Genomic DNA, 24,905 nt, shown 5'->3' on the forward strand with positions numbered 1-24,905 from the left:
ATGCCAGAGTATTGACATTAATATACCAAAGTTCCATCAAGAGTCTCGCCCAGGTTATGCCGTATTGCGTTAGGCTTTTGTCTGACGAATGTCGCTCAATGTAAGAGTGCGGCATCCAGTAGCAGGTGGCATCCATTGCACAGCGGGTGTACGGCTTGTTATACATTATCTGATGCATATAAGTTATCAAATGGATTTAAGATTAAGTTCGATTCAGGAATCAATTTTCGTAGTTTCCGAGGTGATTCTTACATAGAGTGGCGACTAATACTTTCAACGTAACGAGATAGAGGATCGAGAGAGTATGATATAAAGTCACGGGAGCTTTGTAATAAAGTGATGTGGGCCGACTGCGTTGTAGGATTTCGTGTTTCATCAGTCTTACGCATTTTCATAGGTTTCTATTCACAAGAAAATGATTAACTTTGAAACTTTACCTTGCTGACAGCAAACGCAGAAAGTAAAAAACAGGTGGTTTAGCGAAGAAGTGCGTCAGTGAGATTTGAATCTCGGGTACAGGGCCTTTCGTAAACTTTCAAGAGCAATACAGTATGAAAATGGCGACGATAACTTGATTGGATGTAAGCTTGAACCGTACGTCTCATACTCAAATCAGTGGCCCCATCTTGATTTTGAATCCGGTTTCTGAAGTTTGAGCTTGCTAAAGGCGTGCTTCTGATCAGGATATCGATCCTTTCCTCAGAGGATCAGGAGCTTTGTTTGCGTAACGCAGTGGGGGGGGGAATATCCGAACCGTGCCAACAATTCTCAAAGATGGTATTCTTGAAATTTATTTCCTGACGCAAGATAACCTTCTACGTATTTGTGCACCTTGCTTGCTGTCGAGGATGCGAGGGTAGTGCATCGTTGGGATTGCTGGTATACGCGTACACTGCGCTAGGATAGAGATCCTCTAGCTATTGCAAAGAAATTGAGAAAAAAAGTCCTTGCTGTCCTGGTATAGCATGGATGAATTGAAACAAACAATCCTACGCATCCATCAGACACACGGTATCTCATGGTACGATGATGCCAAGGATCAAAAAGTATAGCACGAATATGATGGCGTTTCGTAGATGAAAAATTTAGTGTTTTGCGAAGCTTTGGATTGTTTGTTGTCAACAAAACACTTGTGCCACAATGACTGGCTGGAACTGTGACAATTTTTTGTCTCCTGAACACATTCACTCTTCTGGACGCTGACCACGCTAAAAATTCGGACCTTTTTTTATCCCGCAAAGCCTATCTCAGCGTTTCGTGGGCGGGTTGGCCAAGTTTTCTTCAGCATCTCGCTGAATGGTCATAAGTACTTTGGATTGAAAGCTGCTCATGCGGCAGGTAAGCAATAATATTCAAACCATTCCTTTGATAAAGGTTGCTTACTTTTGAAGTTGTCGACCCATCTTCCAGCCAAAATCCATGGCTTCATTGGCTCGATGCTGAAGCTGGAATGTGCGACGATAAGGGGCGACAAAACGCTACGGGTCAACATCTTGCTGAGAACGTGAAGCTAGCTACGGAGCCGCGTCACTGGGGCAAAACGATGGAAAAGCTCGCTCGCCCAGAAGCGCCGCCCGGTCGTCGTCCACTTACGTCTCGGTTATTATTCAAGACGTAGGATTTTCTACGAAAGAACAGAAAACTCGTCCCCTAGTTAAACGATCTTTTTGGTCACCTTTCATTGCTGCCAGTGAACCCAGTAGCGAAGAAAAATCTGAAAGGAGGGTTGACTGGCCCAAAAATAAACCACTACAACTTTTTTGACATTTTATCTGCTGTTTTTGCACCTTGTTATTTATGATCATTCGACGATCAAAACATAACATACTACTTGAGGATAACATCGTAGAAACCGCTTATGGCCTTGATAACCACGTCATCTATGCAGTTGAAGGTCCATCTTCTGAGTTGCCACAAAGAACTACAGACATGAAATCAATTTTTTTTCCCCTTTGGGGCTTGATTGCTAGATGATTTCAGCCGATTTCAGATTGCAGTATTATTTAAAAAAAAAATGAATGCGGTGGGGATGATAAATGTATACGAACGGGTTTTACTCAATGGCCTCTCTAAATGCCACTAATTTTTCGCCCTTGATTTGACCTACAAAGGAAAATATCATTGTCAGACATTTGCCAGTGACAAAAAAAGAACACACGGTATTGCTCATTGATTTTTTTATGACGCTAAAAGCATCACACTTACTTTCTTTTTCAACGATGTATTCGCCAGCGACTTCACAGTCTTTGAGCGAGGATTTCTCGAGGACCTTGGCATTGTTACAGATCACACAACCATCGACCTTGGCACTAAAACAGGTCCACAGCATCAATATCATTATTCCACTCAGTCCTCATCGACAACACTTACTTGTCGCCAATCACCACATGATCCATGATAACCGAGTTGGCAACCTTGACGTTTTTACCAATGACGCAATGAGCGCCAACACACGATTTCTTCACTGAGGAACGCTCATCAATCTTTGTGTATTCGCCAATAATCGAATCGTTGCCCACTTGTGTCTTGGGAGCCACTTCGGCACTTTGGGGAACACGCATCACTGATGCACCTTGCTTGGTGGCCTGTCCCGGTTTTGAAAAATTGATAAGCCAAACTGAACCAACAAAACCTCCGCAAGCTCCCTGTTAATTTTGGACTTACATGACGATTAAGCTCACTGTAGCTTGCAATTGTATTACCACGTCCGCAGAAGCCACCACGGTAGACGTAAACGTGAGTGGTCACGGGACTCTTGAAGTGAGGCTGCATGGGATCAAAAGCAGATAAATCATCGTCTGTTACATCCGACAGGGTGGTTGATAGCGATAATGCAGTGGCGAGCAGATTGGGGGCTTTAGCGGCATCTACGTGGGACACTCTGTAAGCAAGTGGCATGAATTCACATCACTTTTACAGTACTTACATGTATCCACAGATTCGCGGTCCACCAACTTCTTTTGGTATTGGCATTTGACCAGCATCGGTATCAAATCTTCAGAAATACTGGAAATGTTTTCCTTATCTACCACCATATCAAGAACCCATTTCTTGAAAATGTACAGGTGAGCATCTTGTAGGTCTGTATGAACTTGCACACGAGCAAACCTTTGTAAGAAAAAGGAGAAACGTGAGTCATCCAATGGGCCACTCTATCACTGTAAGCAAAAAGGACTTACTTGTGCAACAGGGACATGCGTATCGAAAAATCTTCGTCATCAGCACGCGCCGCTTTGTAGACCAAGGCCTGGCGTGTGGGATCGATTCCCACATAGGGCAGTAAGTCTAATGGAGGAAGGAAGAGGGATCAAGTCAGACTGAGCTGTTCAAACGCGATTGATGCTGTGGCTTTTTTTTTTTCGTACCATCTGCGTTTGCTTCGGATGTACTGGGTGCGTAGAATAATGCGGTGACGGTTGGGTTTCGTACACGGTGAAGATCCAATAATTCGCGAGGATTTAATTCCGTCAAGAGATCGCAAGGAACGACAATGAAATCTTTCTATACAAGGATTGAGCGTCGGGTCACCTGGGGCGAAACAACCACACTTGAGTTTGATACTGTACGTCAATTTTATCGCTGACCGATCGCAGGGCATCGGCGGTTCCACTGTCTTCGGGGACACTCACCACCGTGCAATGAAGATTGCCGGTGTAGCCGCGAGCGAGATAGGCTGATAACTTTTGTGGTGCGTTACCGGATGCTTGTATAAGCACAATGGCATCTAAGTCAATGCATCGTTTCGATTAGCGTATAAAGATCTCTCAAGGTGGACCAACAGTCAATAATTTACCATGAACTCCAGCTTTCTCAAGCCAGTCCAAAGTGTAAGAGATGATTGGCTTGTTGCCTACAGGAAGCAATGCCTTGGGGACATTATCGTCTTCTGCCACAGGATACAGTCTGGTTCAACAAGTCAATAAAAACACGTCTGAACTCGAGTAGCGGGAGATCGGCATAAGCACGATTCAAGGTACCTATTACTGCTACCATAACCAGCAAGGACGACGGCCTGGAATTCGGATATACGAAGGTGCTTATTTTTATCGAACAGCATTGGTTAATGAAGGGTTCCTTGGGTTGAATCGGGTTTGGCTTGTTTTATTGAAAATGGTCTCTCACTTCGAAAAATGAAAAACGTAGTCACAGCGGTCCGCCTTTGGGTCCACAGTTTGTTTCGCAGGGCGAATTTTAGGTTTTTTTTACATTAAAACTTTACTCTATCTTTTTGTTTTCGTGGATTGACCTTTTCCTTTCCTATACAGTATTTGAAATGTAGGCTGACGATAGTTTCATTCTCTTTTTGATTACAGTTTACCGCTATATGTACAATATATTTGTTGAACATTACTTTCTTCCTTGACGACAAGTCCGGCGTTCCTTCCAACGACCGGTCTGTCTCTTGGCCAGCATAACTTTTTCTGTTATATCTTGGTTTTTGATTGTCGAACTGTAATAGCCTGGCATGTTCCTGAGCATACTCTTTTTGGTGAACGACGTTTTTAATTATTATCAGCCTTCCTTTTCGTGAAACAACTTTCAATGTGTCCTGCCGTTTTTCACAGTAAATCTCGGCATCCTCACACAAAGCAAGAGAATGCAATTCCAGTTTGCCATATCTTTCAAGATGTTAACTTGGCAGTAATCAAGGCTATCAGCAAGGACTTTTAAAATATAAAGCTGAGAAATTTGATTAGCAAGCTTGTTTTCTTTTCATACGTATTACCGTATATCATATCATATCATATCATATCGTGACTAGCTGTTTTGTATTGTATCAATAAGAAAAAGTTCATAGGACGCTGGGAACATTATTGTACAAAGGAGCTGAGCTTCATGGCAGGATGTTGAAATCGTGAAAGCATGCCTCAGCCTACCTGCCAAGAAGCACTTTCAAACTGAGCGTTAAACATGCGGCCATAATATTTTGCGGTTGGAAAGTAAAGAAACGTGCTGGAAGCATGCATGATGACACTGAAATATCTGTTATATCGGTCAGTAATGATTCACTTGTTAAGATCCTCGCTAATGAATAATTGCAGGGCAAACATGTGAGAGTTGAGGATCATAGAACCAAAATAAAAGAGCAAGGTAATGATGTACCGGATTTAGACAATAAGTTTCTATGTTTGGCTTTTTTTTTTTTTTACAACTTTGGCGTCAACATGAGGTGGGTTTAATGAATTTTGCGTCCAGCTTTATTTCCAGATCAATATTATGTGGTCTTTGCTAAGCTGATATATTGGAAATATCCTTGTGACGCAATTCCCTCGTGGGCGTTAGTAACCTTGAGAATTTGCCAGAAGGTTCACTCATATAGACGGATCCACCAAAACGAATGCTGCAATGACACGTGTAACAAGGACAATGTGCATTTGTAGCGAACACGTAGGCAAAACGGACTGGATGCAAAGCCCGAACCAAAAGGAGCTTGAACTCAAATGTGGTCGACACTTTTGTTCAACCAACGCATAATCACACAGTATATGCTTGCACCGATCAGATCTGAAATTGTTTTCGTCATGGTAGAGCATAAAAATGAAAGGAAAAAACGGATAGAATGAGAAAAGGCTGGGAAATATTAAAGGGCTTGTCAACCTGTCACCAAGGCTTTCTTGTAAGCATAGAAGACTACGCAACATCATTCGGTCACAATAGGATTGGGGCGCAATGCAAGTCTTTCCAACTTGATGGTGATTTTTTCGATTATGCACGGCTCGACTTTTTCCGTCGGGTGTCACTGTAGTATGCCCTGATTAACTTTTTGTTTTTCTTTTTTCTCTAATTTTTTTTGGGATGCCTCATTTTTTGGATGGGGACAACGATCGACCATTGTATGGCTGGGATTGAATTAAAGCAAATAGGCGGCAACCAACATGCAGATGGGACTGTCAAAATTTTGTTCGGGTTGGGCCACCGGGTCCCCCTTTGGTTGGGGTCAACCTGCAAAATGGAAAACAAAATAAAAATAAAAAAGGCGCACCATCAGTCGTGACTCGCAAACCCGACCTAGATTTTTTTTTTTTTATCTCGCTTTATTTTTGAACCTAGTTTATAACTTGCCCTTATTGTTGTATAGTTTCTTTGCTTTTTACTTTACCCAAATGTCATATCTTTTTCGTCATGATGCTCTTTTTGATTCATTGAATCCTCAGGTCACAACCCATGGATTGTTCGTTCATCGTCCAAGTTCTCCTATGAAACAGTCAGAATCTGTAAAGGGAAACACGCGCATTAGTAATCGCGATACTCTCGACTATTCAACGGGGCATGGCGCAGCATGGCTTTCAAGCGACAAAGTCATGTCAGAAACCGCCTATCGTCGATCACTCAACAATCACAAACCAGAGTTTCAAAGTCAGAAATTGGAAACATCTGCCTTTCAATCCATTCATGATCATGCGACAATATTGGCGCAGTCTCGGAAATGGGAATCCGATGAAGAAGCTGGATATAAAAGTAAGTAAACTTTTGGCAACAAAAAATTCCTAGTGACACACTTGCTCATTCTTTTACTTTTTTACTTTTCCGATTACAGTTCTTACCGACCACCAAGCCACTCGAACCATGGTACAACCGATAGCTTCGTCTCAGTCCCAGATCGTGGACTCTGCAAGCGACGACACTTACGATCCTGCCGAAACCAACGGTAGAAAAAACTCGAAAAGCAGCAGCGCGAGTTCGTCATCCACTTCGATGGATGAAGAAAAGAAATCCAGAAATCTGTACAAAACCGAACTTTGTCGTAATTGGCGGGAAAAAGGTCAGTGCAAGTATGGACCTCGATGCCAATACGCTCATGGACCGGGCGATCTTCGTAAAGTCGAACGTCATCCGAAATACAAAACGCAGCTGTGTCGAACATTCCAGCAAACTGGATCTTGTCCTTACGGCGGTCGTTGCATGTTCAAACATCAGGAAGAAACCAGTATTGCCAAGTCGCCTGTCCTTTGTCACAAAACAAACTCTGTCAATCGCCAAATGACCACGCCATCGCCAGTGTCGGAAAACTCCATGTCGAACAGTGACACGGAAGAAGATGAAGACGATATGTTGATGTTACCCAATCCTGAAAGTCTGTTACCACAACAACTGCTGACGGAAATCGAAAATGAACCGACCACTTCCACCGCTCGTGTCTGTCCTTTGAGACAATACGTGGACATTTCTGCCTTGTCAAAAATGACTCACCCATTGTTGCCTTCGTATAACCCTCATACCTCCTCTTCTGTGGCTACGGTGGAACGATGCCGTGCGTTCTTGTCGCCATGGCTTCTGTAATATGGTTTCTTTTTTTTTCTTTCATAACATTATTTATTTATTTACTTTCATTGTCCCTAAACTCATATCCCTCACATCTTATTCACAAAAATAATATTCATCACAAATAAAAATATCTCCTCAATCATGCTTGCTGTTATTAAACAAAAAAGTTCAGACCGGTTTGCTTATTTTTTTCGTGCAAGGCTCCCTTTCTGTGTTTTCTGTAACCGATTTGGTATGTTGTTGGAACTTGACTCTGAGGTTGGATAATAATTACACTCTTTCAAATAATCGGGTTAGTGGCGACCATCATTAAGAGTGCCGGGTCCCACGGTTTTTGGCATCAAAAGAGTTCCCCCATTGTTGTGTCTATAAAAGGAAAAAAAATTTGCCTCTGTGGCGAGAATCGTTGAATTTTCGCACTGATAGTCACGATTGACCGATTGTTCAGGCCATCCCATTGCAACAAATCATGGTACGATTCAAGGTGCGATGGGTACTATTTGAAGTGGTAGAGGATCCTGTCGTGGACAATGGCAAAGTCGTCTTTCCGAAAACATCGTTTGAAATATCCGAAAATATCATCAACACCGCGATCCGTCAAGCCATAGCAATCAACTATGGTGAATTTGGCAGTGCAGCAGCATGGGGTGCCACAGGTGAACAATTGCTGAACAGGAACTTTTATGAAATGATCTACTGAACAAACCGAGAATAGTCAAGTGGTATAATCCTGCCACGCGTACCGGCATCATACGAGTGCCTCGCGAACTGACCGATTTATTAATAAGCTCCATGTTCTTCATGAAGCAAATAGATTCCATACCCTGCAGTTTCCGGATCCTTCACGTCGCTGGTAAGTGGAAACAGTGCCAGAGTGAGCTTTTGAATAAGTGAAACTAAAGTCCATATGTAGGAACCATCATTCGCATACAAAAGGCAGCCATTGAAAGAGACCGCGCATTGTACCTTGAAGAACAAACCAGAGCCGAGAAGAGTGGTAAGAGGGTCAACATAATTGGACACATCCACAAAAGGAAGACAATGCATGCTGATGTGATGATTCAAGGCAATTATTTCAACGTCGTGGAGAACATGGAAAAATCCGAAGCCATGATTCAACGTATTGCGGACGCCTAGGACAACAGACATTTTTAACGCATTGCATCTCCAACTCATACTTATCTTTCACCAAATATAAACCCCATTTTTTCGTCACGCAAATGGATTCATGGGTCTTGCTTCCTTGATAAAAGATGAATACTTCAACTGGCGATGTTCCTCTGTGTGTTAAGCCTAGCAATATTGGTTAGAAGGGATTATCACTGCCGCTTCGCCGAGAAGGATTCTTCTTGTTGGGAAACAGGAAATCTGATTTTGTTCTTTCATTGCGCTACAATGCCAGTGTAAATAAACCCTCTCCTCTCGGAAGAGTAACTTTCCCAGGAGTCAACCTTAACTTCAATTTTTTTGGGTGAGTGCGCAAGAAGCAATTGGGGACCCAGAGACTGGAAGAAGAAATTTGGACGTCAGCGGAAGATTATGTGTCAGACATGTCCCCATATTTGCTCATGATCGCCAGAATCAAGGGTAAAGCTTTTGTCTGTCACGACGTTCAATCCAAGTTCCTTTTCCATGATTGTGCACCTTCCTTTATAGTCAACTACTGTACGCTTGAACAGTGAATGCGTGTGTGTAACCACTGTTAAACGTTGCAGATGCTCAATAATTCCTTGCAGTATAATGATATTGCTCCCTTCATTTCTATGCTACCTTGAACCTTTTCATGGGAACTGAATTTTTGCATATCTTGCCGTTCTTTTCCGTATGATTCAATTATCAAAGGCATGCCGTTATCTTCTTCGGTTACATCCTTTTTCTTTTTCTCAGTAAGGACAACAAATTTAAAAATGTATGCATGTGACCATCCAATCCGTTATCGGATCTCGTGTACACTCTTCAAACAAACTGGATTAGGCGATGGCATGAAAATTGAACACAAATCAGCGTCATAGAAAACAATAATATTAGGGGAGCGGTTAAAGCAGCAACCATTATAGCGCTTTTTTTTTTTTTTGGCGCCACTAACCAAGATTGCTTTCGCAATATCCCTCCTTGAATAAAGTACTTTTTGAGTCCATGCTGCAAAACGAAATAAAATTGCTTAATAAATGCAAATATTTCGGCCATTTGTTGCCTCAGCTTTTCATTTTGTATGTGCTTTGTGCAAATTGAAATAGGAACAATTGACTTGCTCACATGATTCATGCACATTGGATCATCGATTGACCCTGAAGTCGACGGCTGCAAATGTGACTGTGTTTAAATGGAGCACCTCAGCATGGTTTGGGAAAAGAGAAAAAGCACCATCGTCCCCACCAAAGCAAATGAATGAACAGTTTCCATCGGGGTGGTTCTATATTCAATCTTCCACACATCACCACCAATGTCTAACCGCCGTTACTTTGTCTGTGGAGGTACTCGATCAGGAACACTGATTCAGGCAACTCTTGACAGCGTCATTGACCCTTGATGCCCCTTTAGAAAGAGGCGAGGATCGAGTTACGGCCATTTCTGGCCAAGGATCCGCGTCAGTTGTGGACTTACGATGATGGATTTTTGGTGAACAAATATTCGGCATACGGTAAGCTCGCTTGCAATAAAAAAGGAGTCAAAGGGGAAAAAAGGGGTCAGACAAGAAAGGCGGGAAAATATCGTCTGACCATCTTCGATATCGTCATCGTACGTTGGACCGTGATTCATATAAAAAAAATGTTTACCTAATTTTCTAGTCATGTCGGTCAAGAACGCTGGTCGTAAGAATGAATGTATATTCCAACAAAAACGGTTTTCAGATAACACCAAAAAGACGGTGTCTGAAGCCAAAGAGCGGAGACACTGGGAGTACGCCAATGGTGCTTTATATTTGAAAGCGTATCCTGGATTTTGTATGGTAAGCTTGTGATGGGTAGTCTTGCAACGATAAGAGCGGCGGCACTGTTTATAATACAATCTCCATTTTTTTATAGAGTGAACAGGATGTGCCAAGGCTGGTAGAAAGAGAAGAGAACTATGGATGGCGATGTATAAGTGTACTGACACAAACGATGAGGGATATCAGTTTGGATGATCGAACAGCGTGACAGCTGTGTGATTTGCATTCCAAAAACAGGCTCCGTCCGACTCACTGACTCTGTCATGCTGAAAAGAGATCTGATATTTTTGTTTTTCGTTTGCCCTTTGTATTTCGGGTTTCATTCATTGCACTATGCATACAGTAGTAACTTTTTCATGCCGTTCAATGTATTGCACTGTTCATCCAACTTGCGCCTGTAAAAACATCACTAAAAAAACCCATCCCTAGTTAGATCGCATTATTTTTTGAATGTGAATATTTGGAAAACTTGACGAAAAAAAAAAAGCTTAATTCCCTGATTTTTTTTTCCACCTTCATCATTTATCCTTTTCTTGAACCAACTTTTTTTGGGTATTCAATCGACTTTTTTTTTTCTCTCTTTCCTTCCTCGCACTTGTATCTTCATTTTTTTTATATTCTTTTTTATTTCGTTTATTACGCTTTGTACATACAAATAGTTGACATGGTACGCTGGAATGTTTATACAGTGTTATTGTTGTCGGGCTTCATGTCAGTTCAATGGCAAAAGGCGAATGCCGCCATTACCGTCCTGGTGAGTTCAGTGCAAGCCATGCTTCGAGCAAGGGCCGTTATATTGTTAACCGATCCCACTCACCCTCCCAATCTGAATATTCAGGCTACAAATGAAACCTACATTGACCGACTAGCGGCGTTTGGGCCTCGGTTATTGAGTGAAGAGGAAGGAGGTTTGACTGGTTATTTGGTGGCACCATCCTCAGAAGCTGACCGGTATGGTTGCGAGGTCGTGACTCCGCCTTGCGGAAATTGGATTGCTTTGATTGAGCGAGGAGAGTGTTCGTTTGTGGATAAAGTGCGCGCCATGCAAGCCAGTGGAGCCTTGGCAGTGGTGGTAGGCGATAGACACTATAATGGATGGGTCACGATGTACGCACCAGGTATAAACGAATATGAAGAAAATTTTTTTTTTCTTTTTACAAGTGGACACTGGGTCCGGCATGAATGGCATGATATTCTCAGTCCACTAACATTCGAATCTCAGGTGACACTTCTGACGTGCATATTCCCAGTGTATTCGTCGCACAGCATCAATTTCAAGCCCTACTTCATCTATCTGAACTGTTCAAAGAACCCATGGCGGTTCGAATGGTCAAGGACGATATCCTTTCCTGGTAAGCACTCCGTTTGCAGGTGCTGATTGTCGGCGATTAAAAACCGCCAGGGGATCGACCGAAAAAAAAAGAACCAACCAGTTGGCTTATTTCTGTTCAATGACCATGGTCCTTATAATGGATTCGTCTTTTTTTTTTTTTCTTCTTCTTCTCTGAACTCAATTGCTAGGCCCTTGTTGGATATGTTACTGGTGGTGGTACTGTCTCCAGCGGTGATGATGCTTTGTATTTATTTGACTTGGCGTCTGCGTCAACGACAGCGTCGTAAGCAAGAGCTGGCACCGTCGGATTTTGTGACCAAACTTCCTTTACGATCATTCCGCCGCGAAAAATTGGGAGACACGGATCATGCAGAATGTGCAATCTGTTTAGAAGATTATGTAGACGACGATACCTTGCGCACCTTGCCGTGTAAACATGAGTTCCATGCCGAGTGCGTCGACGCATGGCTCACGTCACACAAAAAATTCGTGAGTAAAAAAAGCCCAACCGATAAAAGAGGGAAACCAACCATTTTATATCCTAACTCGCTTTCCTTTTTTTTCAGTGTCCCATTTGCAAGTTTGATATCTGTCGCAAAAGACCCAGCATTTCCAGCGAACGCACACCGTTACTGAATGCATAAACCCCACGCCATCCTTGACCTTTTCTTTTTCGTTCTTTCGATGCTGTTTTCTGTATCATTGCTTGGTGTTTGTTCAAAAAGCATCGAATTGACAATATACCGATTTGCCGTTTTACCCGGACCCTCAATTCGTTTTTTTTTTTTTTTTTTTTTTTTTTTTGGTACCTTTGGGTTATCATACCATGGACGATGACCATTTCAATTAGCCCTTTTTTTTCGTATTTGGTCATTGATTTCTATGGTTCCGACATTGATACGGTTCGGTCTTGCGTTTGTTTTTTTATTTTCTACACAATTCCAATGTGCCTTTGTCTTTTTCTTTCAAATTGTCTGGTTTTTTTTTCTTTTTGGCTTGCATTACACTTTCTCGTCACAGATACAATGTTTTTGGAATGCTGATGACACAAAGAGGATGGAAGGAAAATTTCATGTCAATGGGGAGGGGGAAAGCTTGATAAAGGTCTTATAAATATACTGTATCCACCAAGGGTTGAGACTCGTGTATAGAAAACGTGTATTATCTCTGATACAAACGCGAAATTAAAGTTGCCGTGACACAAAGCAATCGAACCCCGTTTTCAACAATTAACGAATTAGGAAATCTGTGATCACCTTCTTGACGTGGTCGTGTTTCCATTTCTCCTTGCTGAAAGTGCACCCTAAGACGAAAAAATAATGGAACAACAACGACAACGACAACACAAAGAAATTGAGTGTGAGTGAATCATTCATTGGCGACGTACCCAACCACTGCTTTTCACTGAAATTGAACCAGCAAGTATCAAAGCCCCAAACACGGAGGAACAAAATGAAGAGATGGGTAGTGAATCCCTTACCTTCATTGTCATAAAGTCGGCTTCTAATTCTTCATCTTCTCGTGAAGATATTTGTGCATTAATATTATGTGGAGTAGTCGTTCTCGCTGATAAACCAAAAACACATGAAATTAGCGCTTTTTTTTCTTACTTCCGATGGACCATTGAGAATAAAGAAGTCCAGAAAAAAAAAATTTTTTTTTTCATCTTTGAATTCGATATTACCTGGACGTCTCCGTGGAGAATCTTGTCGTGATGGCGATGAACTGAATTTATCGACCACATGACGTCGACGTAGATTGCGTTTAGTGGCTCTGGAATAGGCTTCACTAAATAGATCTAAAAAATAAAAAAAAAATAAAAAAAAGGAGCGCCAAAAAAAAAAAAAAATCCAGGGTATTTTGAGATGGGTGCCCCAATTGTGATAGCGTGTCGATTGAAACCTTACCCTGTATATCTGTAAATCCTTCGTCTTTGTCATCTTTGATCTGTTTTCGTCGCTCTTCAATGGCAGCCATCAACATATCATGCAAGTTGTGACGTTGACCCTTTTTGCCAAATCAAGAAAATTGAACCACAGGGTGAGATGTTCGAGTGGAATAACCATCTCTGACAAAAATCATCTGTTTACCTCGTACTCTTCTTCTAATGCAGTCATATCTTGTTCATACTGATTTTCCATGAATGACAATTGATACGCCATAAAACACTCCGCGTCGGCGATCACCTTATCCCGCTTCAATTCAAGATCCGCCAGAATTTCCTTGAATGCTGAATGTGTGCCTATTATACCGGATAAATAAAAAATGAAAAAAAAAGACCAGAACCAATCAGCCTAATGTTTGTTGAAACATGAAAGGATAGGGACTTGCTCTCCTTCTCCTTGCCAGATCAAAGGATCGAGCCTTGCAAAACATACCATCTTGTATACTTGACAGTTCTTCCTGCAATGACTGTAATTTGTCTCGATAAATGCTAAGCGACACAAAGGGATTAGGTTGTTGATTTCTCTCACGTGGTAGTGGGGGCGTGTGCTTTTCTTGAATCTACTTACTCTTCGCTTTGCTCCCAAAACTCGTTATCAACCCAGGTGATGAGATCGTTGAAGTCTCGTAATCGCCGTCTGATCTTGTCCTCATTGAATGCCATGGCAACAGCTGCCTCTTCATCTTCTGTATGACAAAAAAGGGAAAAAAATCGGCGCAAGGGGAAGTTTAGAGACAAACGAACGGGTGCGTCAAACATGAATCATGTTTTCCATGGATGACGAAAAAATGTTATTACCTTGCCACCGATTTGTATAAGCATCGCGATACCCATTCATGGAAGGCGAAGCGGCAGAGGATGCCGTGTGATGAGGAGGCTCAAAATAAGGTTGCGGAGTATACCACGATGTCTGTGGCGTGTCAACGGATTCTTGCCAACGGTGAGGAGGAGGTGGACGGAACGAGACCAACGGTGGTGGTGGTGGTTGTTGCATTTGTTGTTGTTGCTGTTGTTCAGAAGGATAATAATCTATAGGCGGAGCTACCGGTGTTTGTGGTGGTTGCGGAGGTGGCGGTGGAAGAGGAGCCGTTGCTGAATGCTGGTATAAGTATGGCGGCGGTGGAGGCGGTGGAGGAGGAGGTAGTATGGTATGAGCCGATGTCGATGCTGGTGACGATTGTCGCGCATAATAAGGTTGTCCATAGCTATATTCCTGCTGTGAAGCGGAGATGCCTTCTACATGCGATGCGGGAGGTAGTGAATGATGGTGATGAGATGCGGGTGGTGGTGGAGGAGGCGGATAATTGAAAGGTGAGGGTTTGGAACTTAATGGTGGTAATGCTGATCCCAAAACAGGAGGAGGTCGTGAATCCGCTCCAGCTTGCGCAACAATATAATTAAACTGTGGTAACATAGTGAAAGAAGAAAAGTAAGAGAAAAGGAAAAAAGAAAAAAAGGCAGGAAAAGAGAAAGTAGAAATGTGGGTGTGGAGATTTTGTTATGATGTTCTTTATATTTATAAGATGTGTTTGTGGGGGTGCTTGTTGTGTGACAAAGTAAAGTGAACGGACCAAGCACGTAGATTTTTTCAACGAAAAGGTAAGAAACACCCACAACCCAAAGTCAATCCACGATGAGGTAGTAGATTTGTTTGCAAAAAGGATGGAACGCGCGCAAAAGTTACACAATCAAACAAGATAATAGCCAAGGCTTTAATCCGATGATGTTTAGCGCGGAGAGAAAGAAAGAGAAAAGAAGAGAAAAAAGAGCGAATGAAGGATTGATCGTTCTGATGCCTTATTTGCCAGAAAAAGGAAAGGAAAAAAAAAAAGAGAGTCCAAAAAAAAAAATTGGGGGACGGGGGGTGGCATGTTTGAAGGGAAAAAAAAAAAAAAAAAAGAGACCAGATGGGATTGTCCAAGCCATTTCAGGTAATTGCGGGGCCTTCTCCGAGCTTGACCCATCTTCATCACACATATCAAAAACACATCACAACCGTTTCTTCTGTTCCATGACAATTATTCATGGTCAGTTACAATAGCTACTGTACTCGTGATTTACTCACCAGTCCTGAAAAGTAACAAGAATGATGCACCACATAAATAAGAGGAAGACTTTGATATGCTTCATGTTTGGACAAAGAAATGTCGTTGAAATAAAAACACTCGTCGCGGTTTAAAACTATGGCAAATCTTTATCGGGAACTGGATTTGGCATCAAACTTTTACTTACTTTTTTTGGGCCACTCCTGTTTCTCCTCCCTTTGGGTGGACGTTGTAAATTCAATGATCAAAACGATAAAAAGAGACACTTACAGGTAAGAATGAGAAATTCATATTATGCAAAGAAAAACAAAAAGGTAAAGATAAAAGACATGGTACAGTGGATGATCGAAAAAAAAGGGGTGGAAAAAAAATGACAAATAATATGAGGTTGTTGTTGCTTTGAATCTATTGTTAAAACGGCACCGACCTGATCAGGCACTCGAAATCTCGATCTTTTCCTTTCTTTTTTTTCTCTCTCTTTTTTTTCGTGGTTTTCTAAGCTTACATCCTGCCATTAGAAAAGAGGATAACAAAGATTAAGTGAGAAAAGCAGCCTTGATCTTTTTAATCCTAATCTTCATCGTTTTCTCCTCCGGTATAAACGTGTTTGCCACGTCGTTGAAATCCCGTCATTCCGCGACCACTACCAATGACACCGACTGTATAAAAAAATACCAGATAACGAGTAAGCCTGGGTTTATCCATTATTTTTATACCTCAGCTTCAACTTACCTTTGCCTTCGGGATTATCGGGAGTTTTAAAAATGCTCTTCTTGTTAATGGGAGTCGCCGCCATTTTCTTCTTGGTTTTACTCTTGTCTGATTTTGATGCAAAATTCAACCAAGCATTCTTTTTGACTTCCGCTTCCGATACCTTTTTAGGGCCAGAGGGCTTGTCCTTTTTCGCCTTCTTCTTCTTTGGTGGCGCCACCACATCTTCAAAGATACCTGGTCGTTTTTTATCCTTCTCCAGTAATTGTACATCTTCCGCTTTCACAACTTCGCTTTCCTTATAACCACGAAACACAACTGAGAACACTTGATCTGCACCACCAATAGCGGTAATTGTAGCACGATAGAACTGTCCATCACCTGACCATTTCGCCAACACTTCTTGGCCAACCGCAAACTGATGTGACGCTAATGCTGATTTCGAAGTCACCGGCGATTGGGTCTGTGTTGTAGGCGTTGATGTCGAGGCGGAGGTGGGAGTCGAAGGCGTTGCGGGCGACTTCTTGTCCTTCTTGCTGCTGGATTGCGCAATGTCAAACTGTTGCGTCAGCGCAATCAATTCCTTCAAATCAGTTCTTAGTTTCTTCAACTCTTCATTTTCGGGATCTTTTGAAAGAGCAAACTCTATCTGGTCTAACTGGAACTGATACGATTCGGCTTCCTCTGCGTTCATGGTAAATTGGAATAGGATATAGACAACCGCTTTTTTCAGTCCTGCTATTTTTTTTCTCAAGAGTGTGCCATTTAATCAATCAAAAATTCGTGTGACTGCGAATGATGTCATACCTGTAGCCTCGTCTTGCACTAGGTATTCTCAGTAGTTCTTTGTCACGGCTTCGTTAAACAAGGCAGTTATTCGTCGGTTGATTATTATACATTATCGTACGTATAATCAAGGACACTACAAGTGTCAACAATTTAGACAGCTCCATATATAACATGCACGTCGAAAACGTTTTGTTCTCGTAGTATATGAAACTTTTGCCCCATCTCTCAGTTAGGAAAGATATATGATCTATAGTTTATAAAATGTACAAGCCCGTGTCGGCGGCCCCCCGAGTACGGTGAAAACAGGATTACTGAAAAAGCAGAGGACAGTGGGTCTCTTTTATCCAATGAGGCCATCTTCTTTCTCATGTACTTTTTCCACTGGGTTCCTTCCTCTACTTGGGCACTTTCCGAGTAACTTGAAATTTCAACAAAGTTGATTTTGTAAAATACCATTGGATGTACTGTGAAATTAAATTGTACACACATTCTATATTAGTTCTTACAGAAATCTAGTATACGCAAGATGAGAAACGAGGGTATGCCGTTGATGCGGGACCAGTCAAGTTTACAGTTCTTTCTCGTTGGCTCCTTCAGTATCTACATCCAAAACTCGGTAGAAGCTATCCTTGATACCATGTTCCGCAAAGACCGCACGGGCAGCTTCGGCAATGGCTTCAAAATTGTGGGTTGCAAGGGCCAAGATGGTAGGACCGGCACCAGACAAGCAAATACCGAGCAAGCCATCGTACTTTGCAGGTGTGATGGTTGACAAAATTTCAGGAAGACCAGGAATCTAAGGCGAGCTTCGTCAGTGATCTTTGTCTCCCATCCCATCCATATCCTTTTTCATAGTGTCAATATGTGTGTAGAAGCACGTACCAAAGTTTTGCGATAAGGTTGATGAACCTTATCTTGCATTGCATTGTAGATAAGATCGGCATCCGGAGGTGAACGGCCCAATGCGGTTGTCAATACTGCAAGACGCTGGAAGTTGAAAATCTAGTGGTTTTTTTTTTTTTTTTTTTTTTTTTTTTTTCAAAGATGGGTTTGGGTGAGGCTACCACTTTTGATCCGAATTCAATTCGTTCAACTTACCATATCTGCACGATCGTAAGTCTGCGGCAACACTGACCTGGCTTTGACGGTGGCCACTTCAAATTGAGGCACAATGGCAATTGCTTTGATTTCATTGGCCCAATTGAGTCTCACAAAATGACCGATGCCTGAAGGAGGTTGAGGCACATCTTGCGAAGGGGTAATGTCGAGTAAAGATTCCGACGCAGGAACGCCCTTGACATCTTCGGGATCCAATTCACGCAAATAAGAAGCGACGAAACCGCCCATCAATGCCGCTGCAACGTTATCGGGATGACGTTCAATCATCAAACAATAATCCAATAACCGATCTTTGCCCAACTTGAGCTGTCCCAATGCATTGCCCAACAAGACACCAGCAACGACAGCTGCACCAGACGATCCGAGTCCTCGACCAAGCGGGATAGGGTTCTGCACATGAATTTTCAAAGGTTGCGGTAACTGCTTGATCCCATTCGCCGAGAGGACATAAAGAGCGGTCTTCGTAATCAAGTTATGCTCTGGAGTAAGTGGAACATCCTTAGCGCCTTCGCCCGAATAGGTCATAACAAATGGAGCATCCTGTTGTGCACCGATTTCAACGTCTAAGCTCAAGTACATGGACAGTGAAATGCCCAGCACATCGAACCCTGGTCCAATGTTCGCCGTCGAACAGGGTGCGGTGATGCGAAATTTTCGTGGGGCATTCAACGCAGACATGATGTGGTGGGTGGGAACTTGGTGATCAAAAAAGCGTGGAAGGAAGGTTTACCAAGTGATAAGAGGACGATAACGAGTGCAACCCAAAAATTCACCTAAAACTTGTCGAACACGGCGACCAGAAAAAAAAAAACCAAGATGAGTTAACCTTTGTGACTTGCTTATGAGTAAGTTTGTGTGCCTCACTTACCGAGTCAAGATGCTTGCATATCATTGGCTCAAAACTTGCGATCTTCATGGGCCTTTATCCTTCCATCCTTAGAATCGCTGATCTTTCAGGAACAGGTATTTACAACCATCCTCACATGTTAATATATGATCGTATAAACTTGAAATTATCATTGTTCAATTTGTTAGTCATGGCAATAATTTGTTGCAAAACTATGGTTTGATCCAAAAACGCTAGCAAGACTTCAACCCTCGTCATACAAAACCATATGTATCTGTCTGAGATACTTTCTACGGATATTCGCGGGTCGAACCGACCTCGTGACGTCTTAAAGTATAAATTGTTTCTATTGTTTCCTTTTTGTTCATCTTTGTCACTGACTATCCTATAGCTGCTATCATCGATTATCTCAAATGCTGGGGTCTTTGAACGCAGAATGCTTCATGGATCATGTACCCATATGGTGGTAGCTTTTCACGTAATCCTTGTGAGTGAGAATATTCTTCATGGGTTAGCAATCATCAAACACCCTGGTTTTACCACGCAAGACTACAGCTATTCATAGAAAATACTAGGTCTTCGTTAGAATGAATGATATCACAGCAGTGGTGCCTCAAAAAAAGCAGCTTGTTGTAAGCCGTACTGCTATAATCAAGCATGCTAATACTCGTACTTTTAACATGACCGCAGTCTTGATGTCAAAATTGTGCAACCTAATGGAGTACACTCAAAGACATGACTCTTATTTTTAGCCACCTTGCATTTTAGATCTCCAAAAGTAATTGTATGTATGTATAAATATAATTTTCACTGGAAATATTACGGATGGAAAAGAAAGCAAATATGTTATAGAGGCAAAAGGGGAGCAAGTTACAGCTTTAAGGGAAACATGGTTATCAATGGTTTTATATAAAAGAAAAAATTATTATTTAAAAGAAAGGAAGCTTGATAAATGTGGTGTTGTCTTGATAGAGAATAGCACACATTATGTACCATGCAGTAACTGCCAAGGTGAAAGACAGCCAGCCTCCGGCTTTGGTGAGTCCCGCGACACCAGTAAAGGCACCCAATGCACCAAAGAAAAAGGTAAGAAAGACCTGAAGCAATACGAGTCGAACCAACCAAGGCTGTCGGAACGTTCCAAGGAAGAAAAGAAAGGACACAATGGCATACCCAGCCATAACAAGACCCATGCATCGTTCAAGTTCCGCCAATCCACCTGCTTCCATAGCAGCTGACATGAATCCGGAACTGGGCATAAACATGATACCATAAGTGAAGAAAAAGCCAGAGTACGTCAAAAATGTAGTAGCACTATAGGTATTGCCAAGATAAATTTCGCAAATGGCCGCGATAAATTGCCCCACGGCTCCGGCGCCAAAGCTCACGCCAATAGCCACCTGCGGTAGATGGGTCACCAAGCCAGAGTTATAAAGCCCTAGCACAAAAGAGCACAAGGCAAACGCGGAAAAGCCGATGGCGGCTGGTTCAATGAATTTTCTCGGTGGCATAGAACTCGAGTGATTTGGCGGAGGCTGAGTTTTGCCTTTGCTGTCATCAAAGGTTTCGGTCATATTGAGCGCCAAAGACTCATTGTGCGAGACGGTAATTTTTTCTGCGGCAGACATGATGAAACGTGGTGTCCGATTGTTTAGATGAAGGATAAGATAGAGTGGTATACAGTGGATCTGTTTCCTTATATACCATGAACTGTCTTCCTCTTCGATCATTGCATAATTTCACAAGATCACGTTTCTTTTATCATTTACCTTCCACTTGTTCCATACGTTCGGACAATAGCACTACTGGTTACAATACCCCACGTTAAGATCTTCTCTATATCAGGCAAATCACCGTTTTTTTTTCCCATAAGAGAAAAGAAATTGTCACTGCGGAAACATCGCTTGATACAAAACACAGGATCTGAGAAAACAAATTGATCTGATTTGATCCATTGATCACCCGTCGAATGGGGTATGGTAGGTCATAATGACTTGACACAATTAAACTGCATCAAATGTTTTGGTACATTCAAATGATTCGTCAAGCTTGGGTTGACTTAGGAAAGCCTTTCAGCCAGAGACTCCGCCACATTTGATAAAAGCAGCGTTACCCGGGGATAGTGTGGTGGGAGTTGGATTGTGGGGAAACTAAAGCGGTTGCTTGGAGCAATAGCAAATTCATTGGTAACCATGCTTTGTTCAACCTGTCAACGGTAATACTAACCCTATCGAAAAATCTGAAAAGGCAATTTCGACATTCTGTATTTGTCATCATAAATACCATTTCAAGGGTTCTAGCATCCTAAATAGGGCAGCCTGCGAATCTTTTTCTTGTTACTTCCTAGAAGCCATGAAGCGCGACTGTTCAAACGCATCTTTTTTCTCATCCAACGGTTGAAAATGGTGTGGTTTTCCCATTGTTCGAACCGACTTTCCGATAGGCAATCCCATTGACGCGGACAGGGGCCATTGAGCCGCGTCTGTTTGGAGGACTTATCCAAAACAAAAAAGAGAACTCAACAGCTTTGCGCAGAAATTCGGCCCGTTATTCACCGCGTTCTTTCCATTTGCTTCCTATCTTTCTCCCTAAAACAAGGATGGTTGTGTTCATTGGATTAATCATTGGTGGACCAGTTATCGGAATTACAGCGCCTCAAAGAAAATATCATGCACAAGTTGCGGAGGCCAATAATACGCAACAGCTTGTGTTCTTATGCTGTGTTTGCCTTGTAATAAACCAAACAGGAAAAAAAAAGATCAAGTGTCAAAACGTCCGTTTTCTACTTCAACTACATGGTAAATATATGCATCTGTAATCCTCTGCTGCAGGACATTTCATCGAACGCGCATTTGTGGATGATCCCTGCTTTTGCGATACTTTATGCAAAAGAGATCACCAAGAGGCATGGATCCTTATTTGTAACTCAAATGGGGGTCTTGCATAATGTATAACATGAAATGGATGTTTTATATACAAAATGTGGTTCATCGGGTTCAAGCTTGATTCATATCGCATAATTACCGATGAGCATCATCACCACCACCGCCTTTCAGGCGTCGTTTAACAAAGCCCTTTACACTCTCATGTCCCCTATTCGCGGATACATCAATTTACGATTTTTTGTCCAAGCCAAAATCCAAAGATCAACGTACCCTTGAGTAATAACCATCGTTCGTTTCTTCTGATTAGACCAAAGAAGCACTCCAAGATCGCGAGCATGCTTCTCGGCAGCATCAAAATCGGCTTGCACGTTGAACTCGTGATATAAATAGGCTATATCAATGTTAGTACTGGTGATAAAGTAGGTGTTCTAATATTCAAGCATACCTGGAGTCGCTTTTAAGCGGTTTCTCTCCATTTCCCACAGTCGTATTTGATCTACCACCGTTAATGGCAAAATAGGTGTCTACACAACAGACCATGGTATGAATGAATAGCTCCCAAATGTTAGTCCTTCAGAGATATATTACCTTTTTCCTCATCTGCGGATGCGCATGTGTTTGCATATATGAAATGATCTAATATCAGACAATACACGGTAAGACTGGCGTTTCTACGCTCTGTATGCATTTCAACCCTACTTGATCTGCCGTGATGCCTTTCAATAATGCGTTACGGACACTGTCACGTGTAATTAACCCCGCGACCATGTTTTGAAAGCGTGATTGCAAATGAACGAATAAGTTTAATACAGCAATCTGTAGTGGTGATTCTAATCCAAATTAGCAGATTAGTAAAAAATCTTTCACGCCGGTCAAAACCCCATTACTGCGATGCTCACCTGTATATGCATAAACTCTATAATTTGTTTCAAGAATAACAAAGCCCTGATCTCCTTCCTCTTCATCTGTAGCTGGCGCTTTGCCGCCTTCGACCGCAGAGCTCGTTTTCGGCAACTTAGTCGCCAGAGCCGCATTGCCCGAAGTTAAAGTGGTAGCGAGTCTTGTAGGGTAATATCGTCGAGATCCTCTCTAAAGAAATTTTGGCCAAGTAAATTCTCAGGAGGTTGGCGACAGAGCAACATGTCATTTTTTGATTACCTTTCGCTGGTATACAATGCCATAATCTCGTAAATCCTCCAACATTTGTTGTTGTGTTTGCGTCAAAGTTTCTACCGAATAATTCTATGGTAACCTCAGCCCTCAGTCACCGATTCCCTATCTACTAATTGGTTGCACGATGGCTTACCTCTCCCAATTCCAATGATCCCAGCTGAAATAGGAAATTCAAGACTTCGACGAGATCCATTTGAAGCATCTGATAAAATGATGATTAAGTTAAGATTCAATGATGTATGCTGATTTATCAAAAAGTTTACCTCGGCCATATCTAGGTACTGAAGAAGAAACGCCCATACTTGTGTATTAACATCTTGTAACAGAAACTGAAAGCCTTTGTTGGTAATCTGCAATTGACCCTCGTTGTCGGGACTTGTTCACGTAATATCCATGTCAGCCGAGAAAATGGATATCGTTCACTTGCTGAATGATCCATTGTTACCTGTTTTGCATCAGTTGACTTCGTTCCAGTAGATTGAGGACACCCCGACTTGGCTTTTTCGTGAGTGATGTGCCGACCATGTAATGCAGAATAGCTTCCCACTGCTGATTGGCATATTGATCAAGAAAAGCGATATCAACGGGATGCTTATCGGGGGTAGTGCAAGGAAGACCAAACGACTGTTGTGTCCCACTATCAAGTAAACCGTGAGTAAGGGTGCCTGAAACCAAAAAAGAAGTCTCTATTGATTGTCTTTACCCTCCCGTTAGTGCATTTCGAAATTCTTGTCGAAACATGTCATTCATGACAATATCGTGCTCATTTTCCTTGAGAATGCGCAGCCTTGTCAGTTTGTGCAGAGCCTCGGCGAGCTTTCTATGAGCAATCAAGGCTGTTTGAGGCCGTGGTTTTTTTATGTGAAACCGAAAGTGAATTAGTCGTTTACCGTTGTCCATCCTTATTGACCCAGCTGTTAATGTCCTTGATAAGGATAGGTGAATCTATATAGAGTAAGGACATGACCATTTGTCTGCCTATGCTTGGCAACAGTCTGATCGTCCCTTCCGATTCAGTGGATGATCGCACTTCAGAGGCGCAGCGGATCTCCTACCGGAAAATGGCCAAACAAGTGGCCGGCTTTTCGAACAGCCGCATAAAAGTAAATGTGGGTAACGTTTGGAGGTAATCATAGATATTGGTTTTGAAGTTATCGACCGACATGAGGGGCGAATTCGGTCAGTGGGTTTGGCCTGCCAATGATTCCCGCAAATTAGGCAAGTCGAAAGAGCTTGTCTACGTGAGCACGTGACTTTGGTTGAGCTCCGCTTCGGTTCAGACCGCTTTGGTTCAGAGCTTTCACTTCACAGAGCTTTCCATAGTGAGAGCGTCCCTAAATATCTCGGACCATGAAGCTAATACTATTTATTTCAAAGTAAAAGGGATATAGTGTTTGCTATGTAGACTTGACAAAAGAAAATATCTTTATACAATCCTCTCAATACTGTCAACCATGCACTGAAAGTGATAAAATTAACTAACAAAAAGATACCAACGTAAGGTAGGGTAAGGTAATTCATTGTTTTTCTTTTGCAGTCTCTGTAACCTATCTTGTAAAAACAAGCATTGATTTTGTCCTTTTTTGAAAAAAAAAAATGCCAGTGATAAGTTACCTTTTTTACTGTAAAATAAGGTCTCCACGGCCATTGATCGATGCTATTTTTGCAGCTAATAGTTCTACTATCATTTTAGTCAGCTATAATTCTATTGACAGATATTTCTTGTACACCTACTTGCTAAATAGGCGTCAATAGGCCATATTCAGAATCACAGGAGGATAAAGTTAATTTTGCAGCTTTGGCAGTTGCCACATGCAATATGTCAATGTCTCACCATGCATGTGAATTTTATTTTTTCTA

General features: G+C 42.0%; 10 protein-coding genes across 10 annotated transcripts; 4 read left to right on the forward strand and 6 right to left on the reverse strand.

Annotated features, from left to right (window-relative positions):
• Window positions 1-1,916: 1,916 nt before the first annotated feature.
• BYT42DRAFT_522477 (nucleotide-diphospho-sugar transferase) lies at window positions 1,917-4,057 on the reverse strand (the record flags this gene model as incomplete). Its single annotated transcript, XM_051565294.1, has 10 exons — window positions 1,917-2,103; window positions 2,206-2,309; window positions 2,371-2,585; window positions 2,665-2,867; window positions 2,927-3,108; window positions 3,180-3,285; window positions 3,366-3,501; window positions 3,567-3,724; window positions 3,794-3,903; window positions 3,966-4,057. The coding sequence occupies 10 exons, from the start codon at window positions 4,055-4,057 to the stop codon at window positions 2,054-2,056; spliced, it is 1,356 nt and encodes a 451-aa protein (XP_051419161.1). The 3' UTR covers window positions 1,917-2,053.
• Window positions 4,058-6,436: 2,379 nt separating this feature from the next.
• BYT42DRAFT_586977 (uncharacterized protein) lies at window positions 6,437-7,438 on the forward strand. Its single transcript, XM_051570125.1, has one exon. It carries the CDS (start codon window positions 6,568-6,570, stop codon window positions 7,279-7,281), a length of 714 nt encoding a protein of 237 aa, XP_051419162.1. The 5' UTR covers window positions 6,437-6,567; the 3' UTR covers window positions 7,282-7,438.
• A 70-nt stretch (window positions 7,439-7,508) lies between these two features.
• Window positions 7,509-8,717, forward strand: BYT42DRAFT_134059 (uncharacterized protein). Its single transcript, XM_051562210.1, has 4 exons — window positions 7,509-7,922; window positions 7,982-8,119; window positions 8,180-8,263; window positions 8,333-8,717. The coding sequence occupies exons 1-4, from the start codon at window positions 7,736-7,738 to the stop codon at window positions 8,401-8,403; spliced, it is 480 nt and encodes a 159-aa protein (XP_051419163.1). The 5' UTR covers window positions 7,509-7,735; the 3' UTR covers window positions 8,404-8,717.
• Window positions 8,718-9,479: 762 nt separating this feature from the next.
• On the forward strand, window positions 9,480-10,729 carry BYT42DRAFT_586980 (uncharacterized protein). The gene is made up of 4 exons (XM_051570126.1): window positions 9,480-9,740; window positions 9,808-9,907; window positions 10,056-10,216; window positions 10,293-10,729. Exons 1-4 carry the CDS (start codon window positions 9,651-9,653, stop codon window positions 10,404-10,406), a joined length of 465 nt encoding a protein of 154 aa, XP_051419164.1. The 5' UTR covers window positions 9,480-9,650; the 3' UTR covers window positions 10,407-10,729.
• BYT42DRAFT_586986 (uncharacterized protein) lies at window positions 10,730-12,303 on the forward strand. The gene is made up of 5 exons (XM_051570127.1): window positions 10,730-10,952; window positions 11,037-11,316; window positions 11,421-11,550; window positions 11,720-12,020; window positions 12,098-12,303. Exons 1-5 carry the CDS (start codon window positions 10,863-10,865, stop codon window positions 12,173-12,175), a joined length of 879 nt encoding a protein of 292 aa, XP_051419165.1. The 5' UTR covers window positions 10,730-10,862; the 3' UTR covers window positions 12,176-12,303.
• A 12-nt stretch (window positions 12,304-12,315) lies between these two features.
• BYT42DRAFT_648659 (Sds3-like-domain-containing protein) lies at window positions 12,316-15,296 on the reverse strand. The gene is made up of 9 exons (XM_051572744.1): window positions 14,275-15,296; window positions 14,045-14,162; window positions 13,910-13,965; window positions 13,622-13,773; window positions 13,439-13,538; window positions 13,216-13,329; window positions 13,012-13,097; window positions 12,919-12,928; window positions 12,316-12,834 (listed from the first exon to the last, which is right to left on the reverse strand). Exons 1-9 carry the CDS (start codon window positions 14,888-14,890, stop codon window positions 12,761-12,763), a joined length of 1,326 nt encoding a protein of 441 aa, XP_051419166.1. The 5' UTR covers window positions 14,891-15,296; the 3' UTR covers window positions 12,316-12,760.
• A 695-nt stretch (window positions 15,297-15,991) lies between these two features.
• BYT42DRAFT_522487 (uncharacterized protein) lies at window positions 15,992-17,050 on the reverse strand. The gene is made up of 2 exons (XM_051565295.1): window positions 16,254-17,050; window positions 15,992-16,180 (listed from the first exon to the last, which is right to left on the reverse strand). Exons 1-2 carry the CDS (start codon window positions 16,924-16,926, stop codon window positions 16,092-16,094), a joined length of 762 nt encoding a protein of 253 aa, XP_051419167.1. The 5' UTR covers window positions 16,927-17,050; the 3' UTR covers window positions 15,992-16,091.
• A 359-nt stretch (window positions 17,051-17,409) lies between these two features.
• On the reverse strand, window positions 17,410-18,929 carry BYT42DRAFT_539874 (homoserine kinase). Its single transcript, XM_051565531.1, has 3 exons — window positions 18,120-18,929; window positions 17,904-18,023; window positions 17,410-17,817 (listed from the first exon to the last, which is right to left on the reverse strand). The coding sequence occupies exons 1-3, from the start codon at window positions 18,816-18,818 to the stop codon at window positions 17,590-17,592; spliced, it is 1,047 nt and encodes a 348-aa protein (XP_051419168.1). The 5' UTR covers window positions 18,819-18,929; the 3' UTR covers window positions 17,410-17,589.
• An 884-nt stretch (window positions 18,930-19,813) lies between these two features.
• BYT42DRAFT_586992 (GPR1/FUN34/yaaH family-domain-containing protein) lies at window positions 19,814-20,670 on the reverse strand. Its single transcript, XM_051570128.1, has one exon. It carries the CDS (start codon window positions 20,613-20,615, stop codon window positions 19,917-19,919), a length of 699 nt encoding a protein of 232 aa, XP_051419169.1. The 5' UTR covers window positions 20,616-20,670; the 3' UTR covers window positions 19,814-19,916.
• Window positions 20,671-21,673: 1,003 nt separating this feature from the next.
• BYT42DRAFT_586993 (RNA polymerase II transcription factor B subunit 2) lies at window positions 21,674-24,256 on the reverse strand. Its single transcript, XM_051570129.1, has 13 exons — window positions 24,101-24,256; window positions 23,936-24,040; window positions 23,749-23,865; window positions 23,491-23,682; window positions 23,309-23,420; window positions 23,179-23,247; window positions 23,031-23,114; window positions 22,772-22,961; window positions 22,572-22,702; window positions 22,461-22,508; window positions 22,318-22,396; window positions 22,143-22,263; window positions 21,674-22,080 (listed from the first exon to the last, which is right to left on the reverse strand). Exons 1-13 carry the CDS (start codon window positions 24,208-24,210, stop codon window positions 22,008-22,010), a joined length of 1,431 nt encoding a protein of 476 aa, XP_051419170.1. The 5' UTR covers window positions 24,211-24,256; the 3' UTR covers window positions 21,674-22,007.
• Window positions 24,257-24,905: the final 649 nt, after the last annotated feature.

The sequence above is a fragment of the Radiomyces spectabilis genome, assembly GCF_025331425.1.
Source record: "Radiomyces spectabilis strain NRRL 2753 chromosome Unknown BYT42scaffold_15, whole genome shotgun sequence".
Classification (NCBI taxonomy): domain Eukaryota; kingdom Fungi; phylum Mucoromycota; class Mucoromycetes; order Mucorales; family Radiomycetaceae; genus Radiomyces; species Radiomyces spectabilis.

Bases quoted from the DNA above. Each gene is read 5' to 3' on its own strand.
- BYT42DRAFT_586977 (XM_051570125.1), top strand. From the start codon at position 6,568: ATGGTACAACCGATAGCTTCGTCTCAGTCCCAGATCGTGGACTCTGCA.
- BYT42DRAFT_134059 (XM_051562210.1), top strand. From the start codon at position 7,736: ATGGTACGATTCAAGGTGCGATGGGTACTATTTGAAGTGGTAGAGGAT. The intron at 7,923-7,981 runs GTGAACAATTGC...AACCGAGAATAG, and splicing joins AGCAGCATGGGGTGCCACAG to TCAAGTGGTATAATCCTGCC. The intron at 8,120-8,179 runs GTAAGTGGAAAC...GTCCATATGTAG, and splicing joins CCGGATCCTTCACGTCGCTG to GAACCATCATTCGCATACAA.
- BYT42DRAFT_586980 (XM_051570126.1), top strand. From the start codon at position 9,651: ATGAATGAACAGTTTCCATCGGGGTGGTTCTATATTCAATCTTCCACA. The intron at 9,741-9,807 runs GTACTCGATCAG...ATGCCCCTTTAG, and splicing joins CCGTTACTTTGTCTGTGGAG to AAAGAGGCGAGGATCGAGTT. The intron at 10,217-10,292 runs GTAAGCTTGTGA...ATTTTTTTATAG, and splicing joins CGTATCCTGGATTTTGTATG to AGTGAACAGGATGTGCCAAG.
- BYT42DRAFT_586986 (XM_051570127.1), top strand. From the start codon at position 10,863: ATGGTACGCTGGAATGTTTATACAGTGTTATTGTTGTCGGGCTTCATG. The intron at 11,551-11,719 runs GTAAGCACTCCG...CTCAATTGCTAG, and splicing joins AAGGACGATATCCTTTCCTG to GCCCTTGTTGGATATGTTAC. The intron at 12,021-12,097 runs GTGAGTAAAAAA...CTTTTTTTTCAG, and splicing joins TCACGTCACACAAAAAATTC to TGTCCCATTTGCAAGTTTGA.
- BYT42DRAFT_648659 (XM_051572744.1), bottom strand. From the start codon at position 14,890: ATGTTACCACAGTTTAATTATATTGTTGCGCAAGCTGGAGCGGATTCA. The intron at 14,163-14,274 runs GTAATAACATTT...TTTGTCATACAG, and splicing joins TTATACAAATCGGTGGCAAG to AAGATGAAGAGGCAGCTGTT. The intron at 13,966-14,044 runs GTAAGTAGATTC...TGTGTCGCTTAG, and splicing joins TTTTGGGAGCAAAGCGAAGA to CATTTATCGAGACAAATTAC.
- BYT42DRAFT_522487 (XM_051565295.1), bottom strand. From the start codon at position 16,926: ATGAACGCAGAGGAAGCCGAATCGTATCAGTTCCAGTTAGACCAGATA. The intron at 16,181-16,253 runs GTAAGTTGAAGC...TTTTTTATACAG, and splicing joins CGATAATCCCGAAGGCAAAG to TCGGTGTCATTGGTAGTGGT.
- BYT42DRAFT_539874 (XM_051565531.1), bottom strand. From the start codon at position 18,818: ATGTCTGCGTTGAATGCCCCACGAAAATTTCGCATCACCGCACCCTGT. The intron at 18,024-18,119 runs GTAAGTTGAACG...AAAAACCACTAG, and splicing joins CTTACGATCGTGCAGATATG to ATTTTCAACTTCCAGCGTCT. The intron at 17,818-17,903 runs GTACGTGCTTCT...AGCTCGCCTTAG, and splicing joins AACCTTATCGCAAAACTTTG to ATTCCTGGTCTTCCTGAAAT.
- BYT42DRAFT_586992 (XM_051570128.1), bottom strand. From the start codon at position 20,615: ATGTCTGCCGCAGAAAAAATTACCGTCTCGCACAATGAGTCTTTGGCG.
- BYT42DRAFT_586993 (XM_051570129.1), bottom strand. From the start codon at position 24,210: ATGTCGGTCGATAACTTCAAAACCAATATCTATGATTACCTCCAAACG. The intron at 23,683-23,748 runs GTAAAGACAATC...TTTACTTGATAG, and splicing joins CGAAATGCACTAACGGGAGG to TGGGACACAACAGTCGTTTG. The intron at 22,962-23,030 runs GTAATCAAAAAA...AAATTTCTTTAG, and splicing joins GCATTGTATACCAGCGAAAG to AGAGGATCTCGACGATATTA.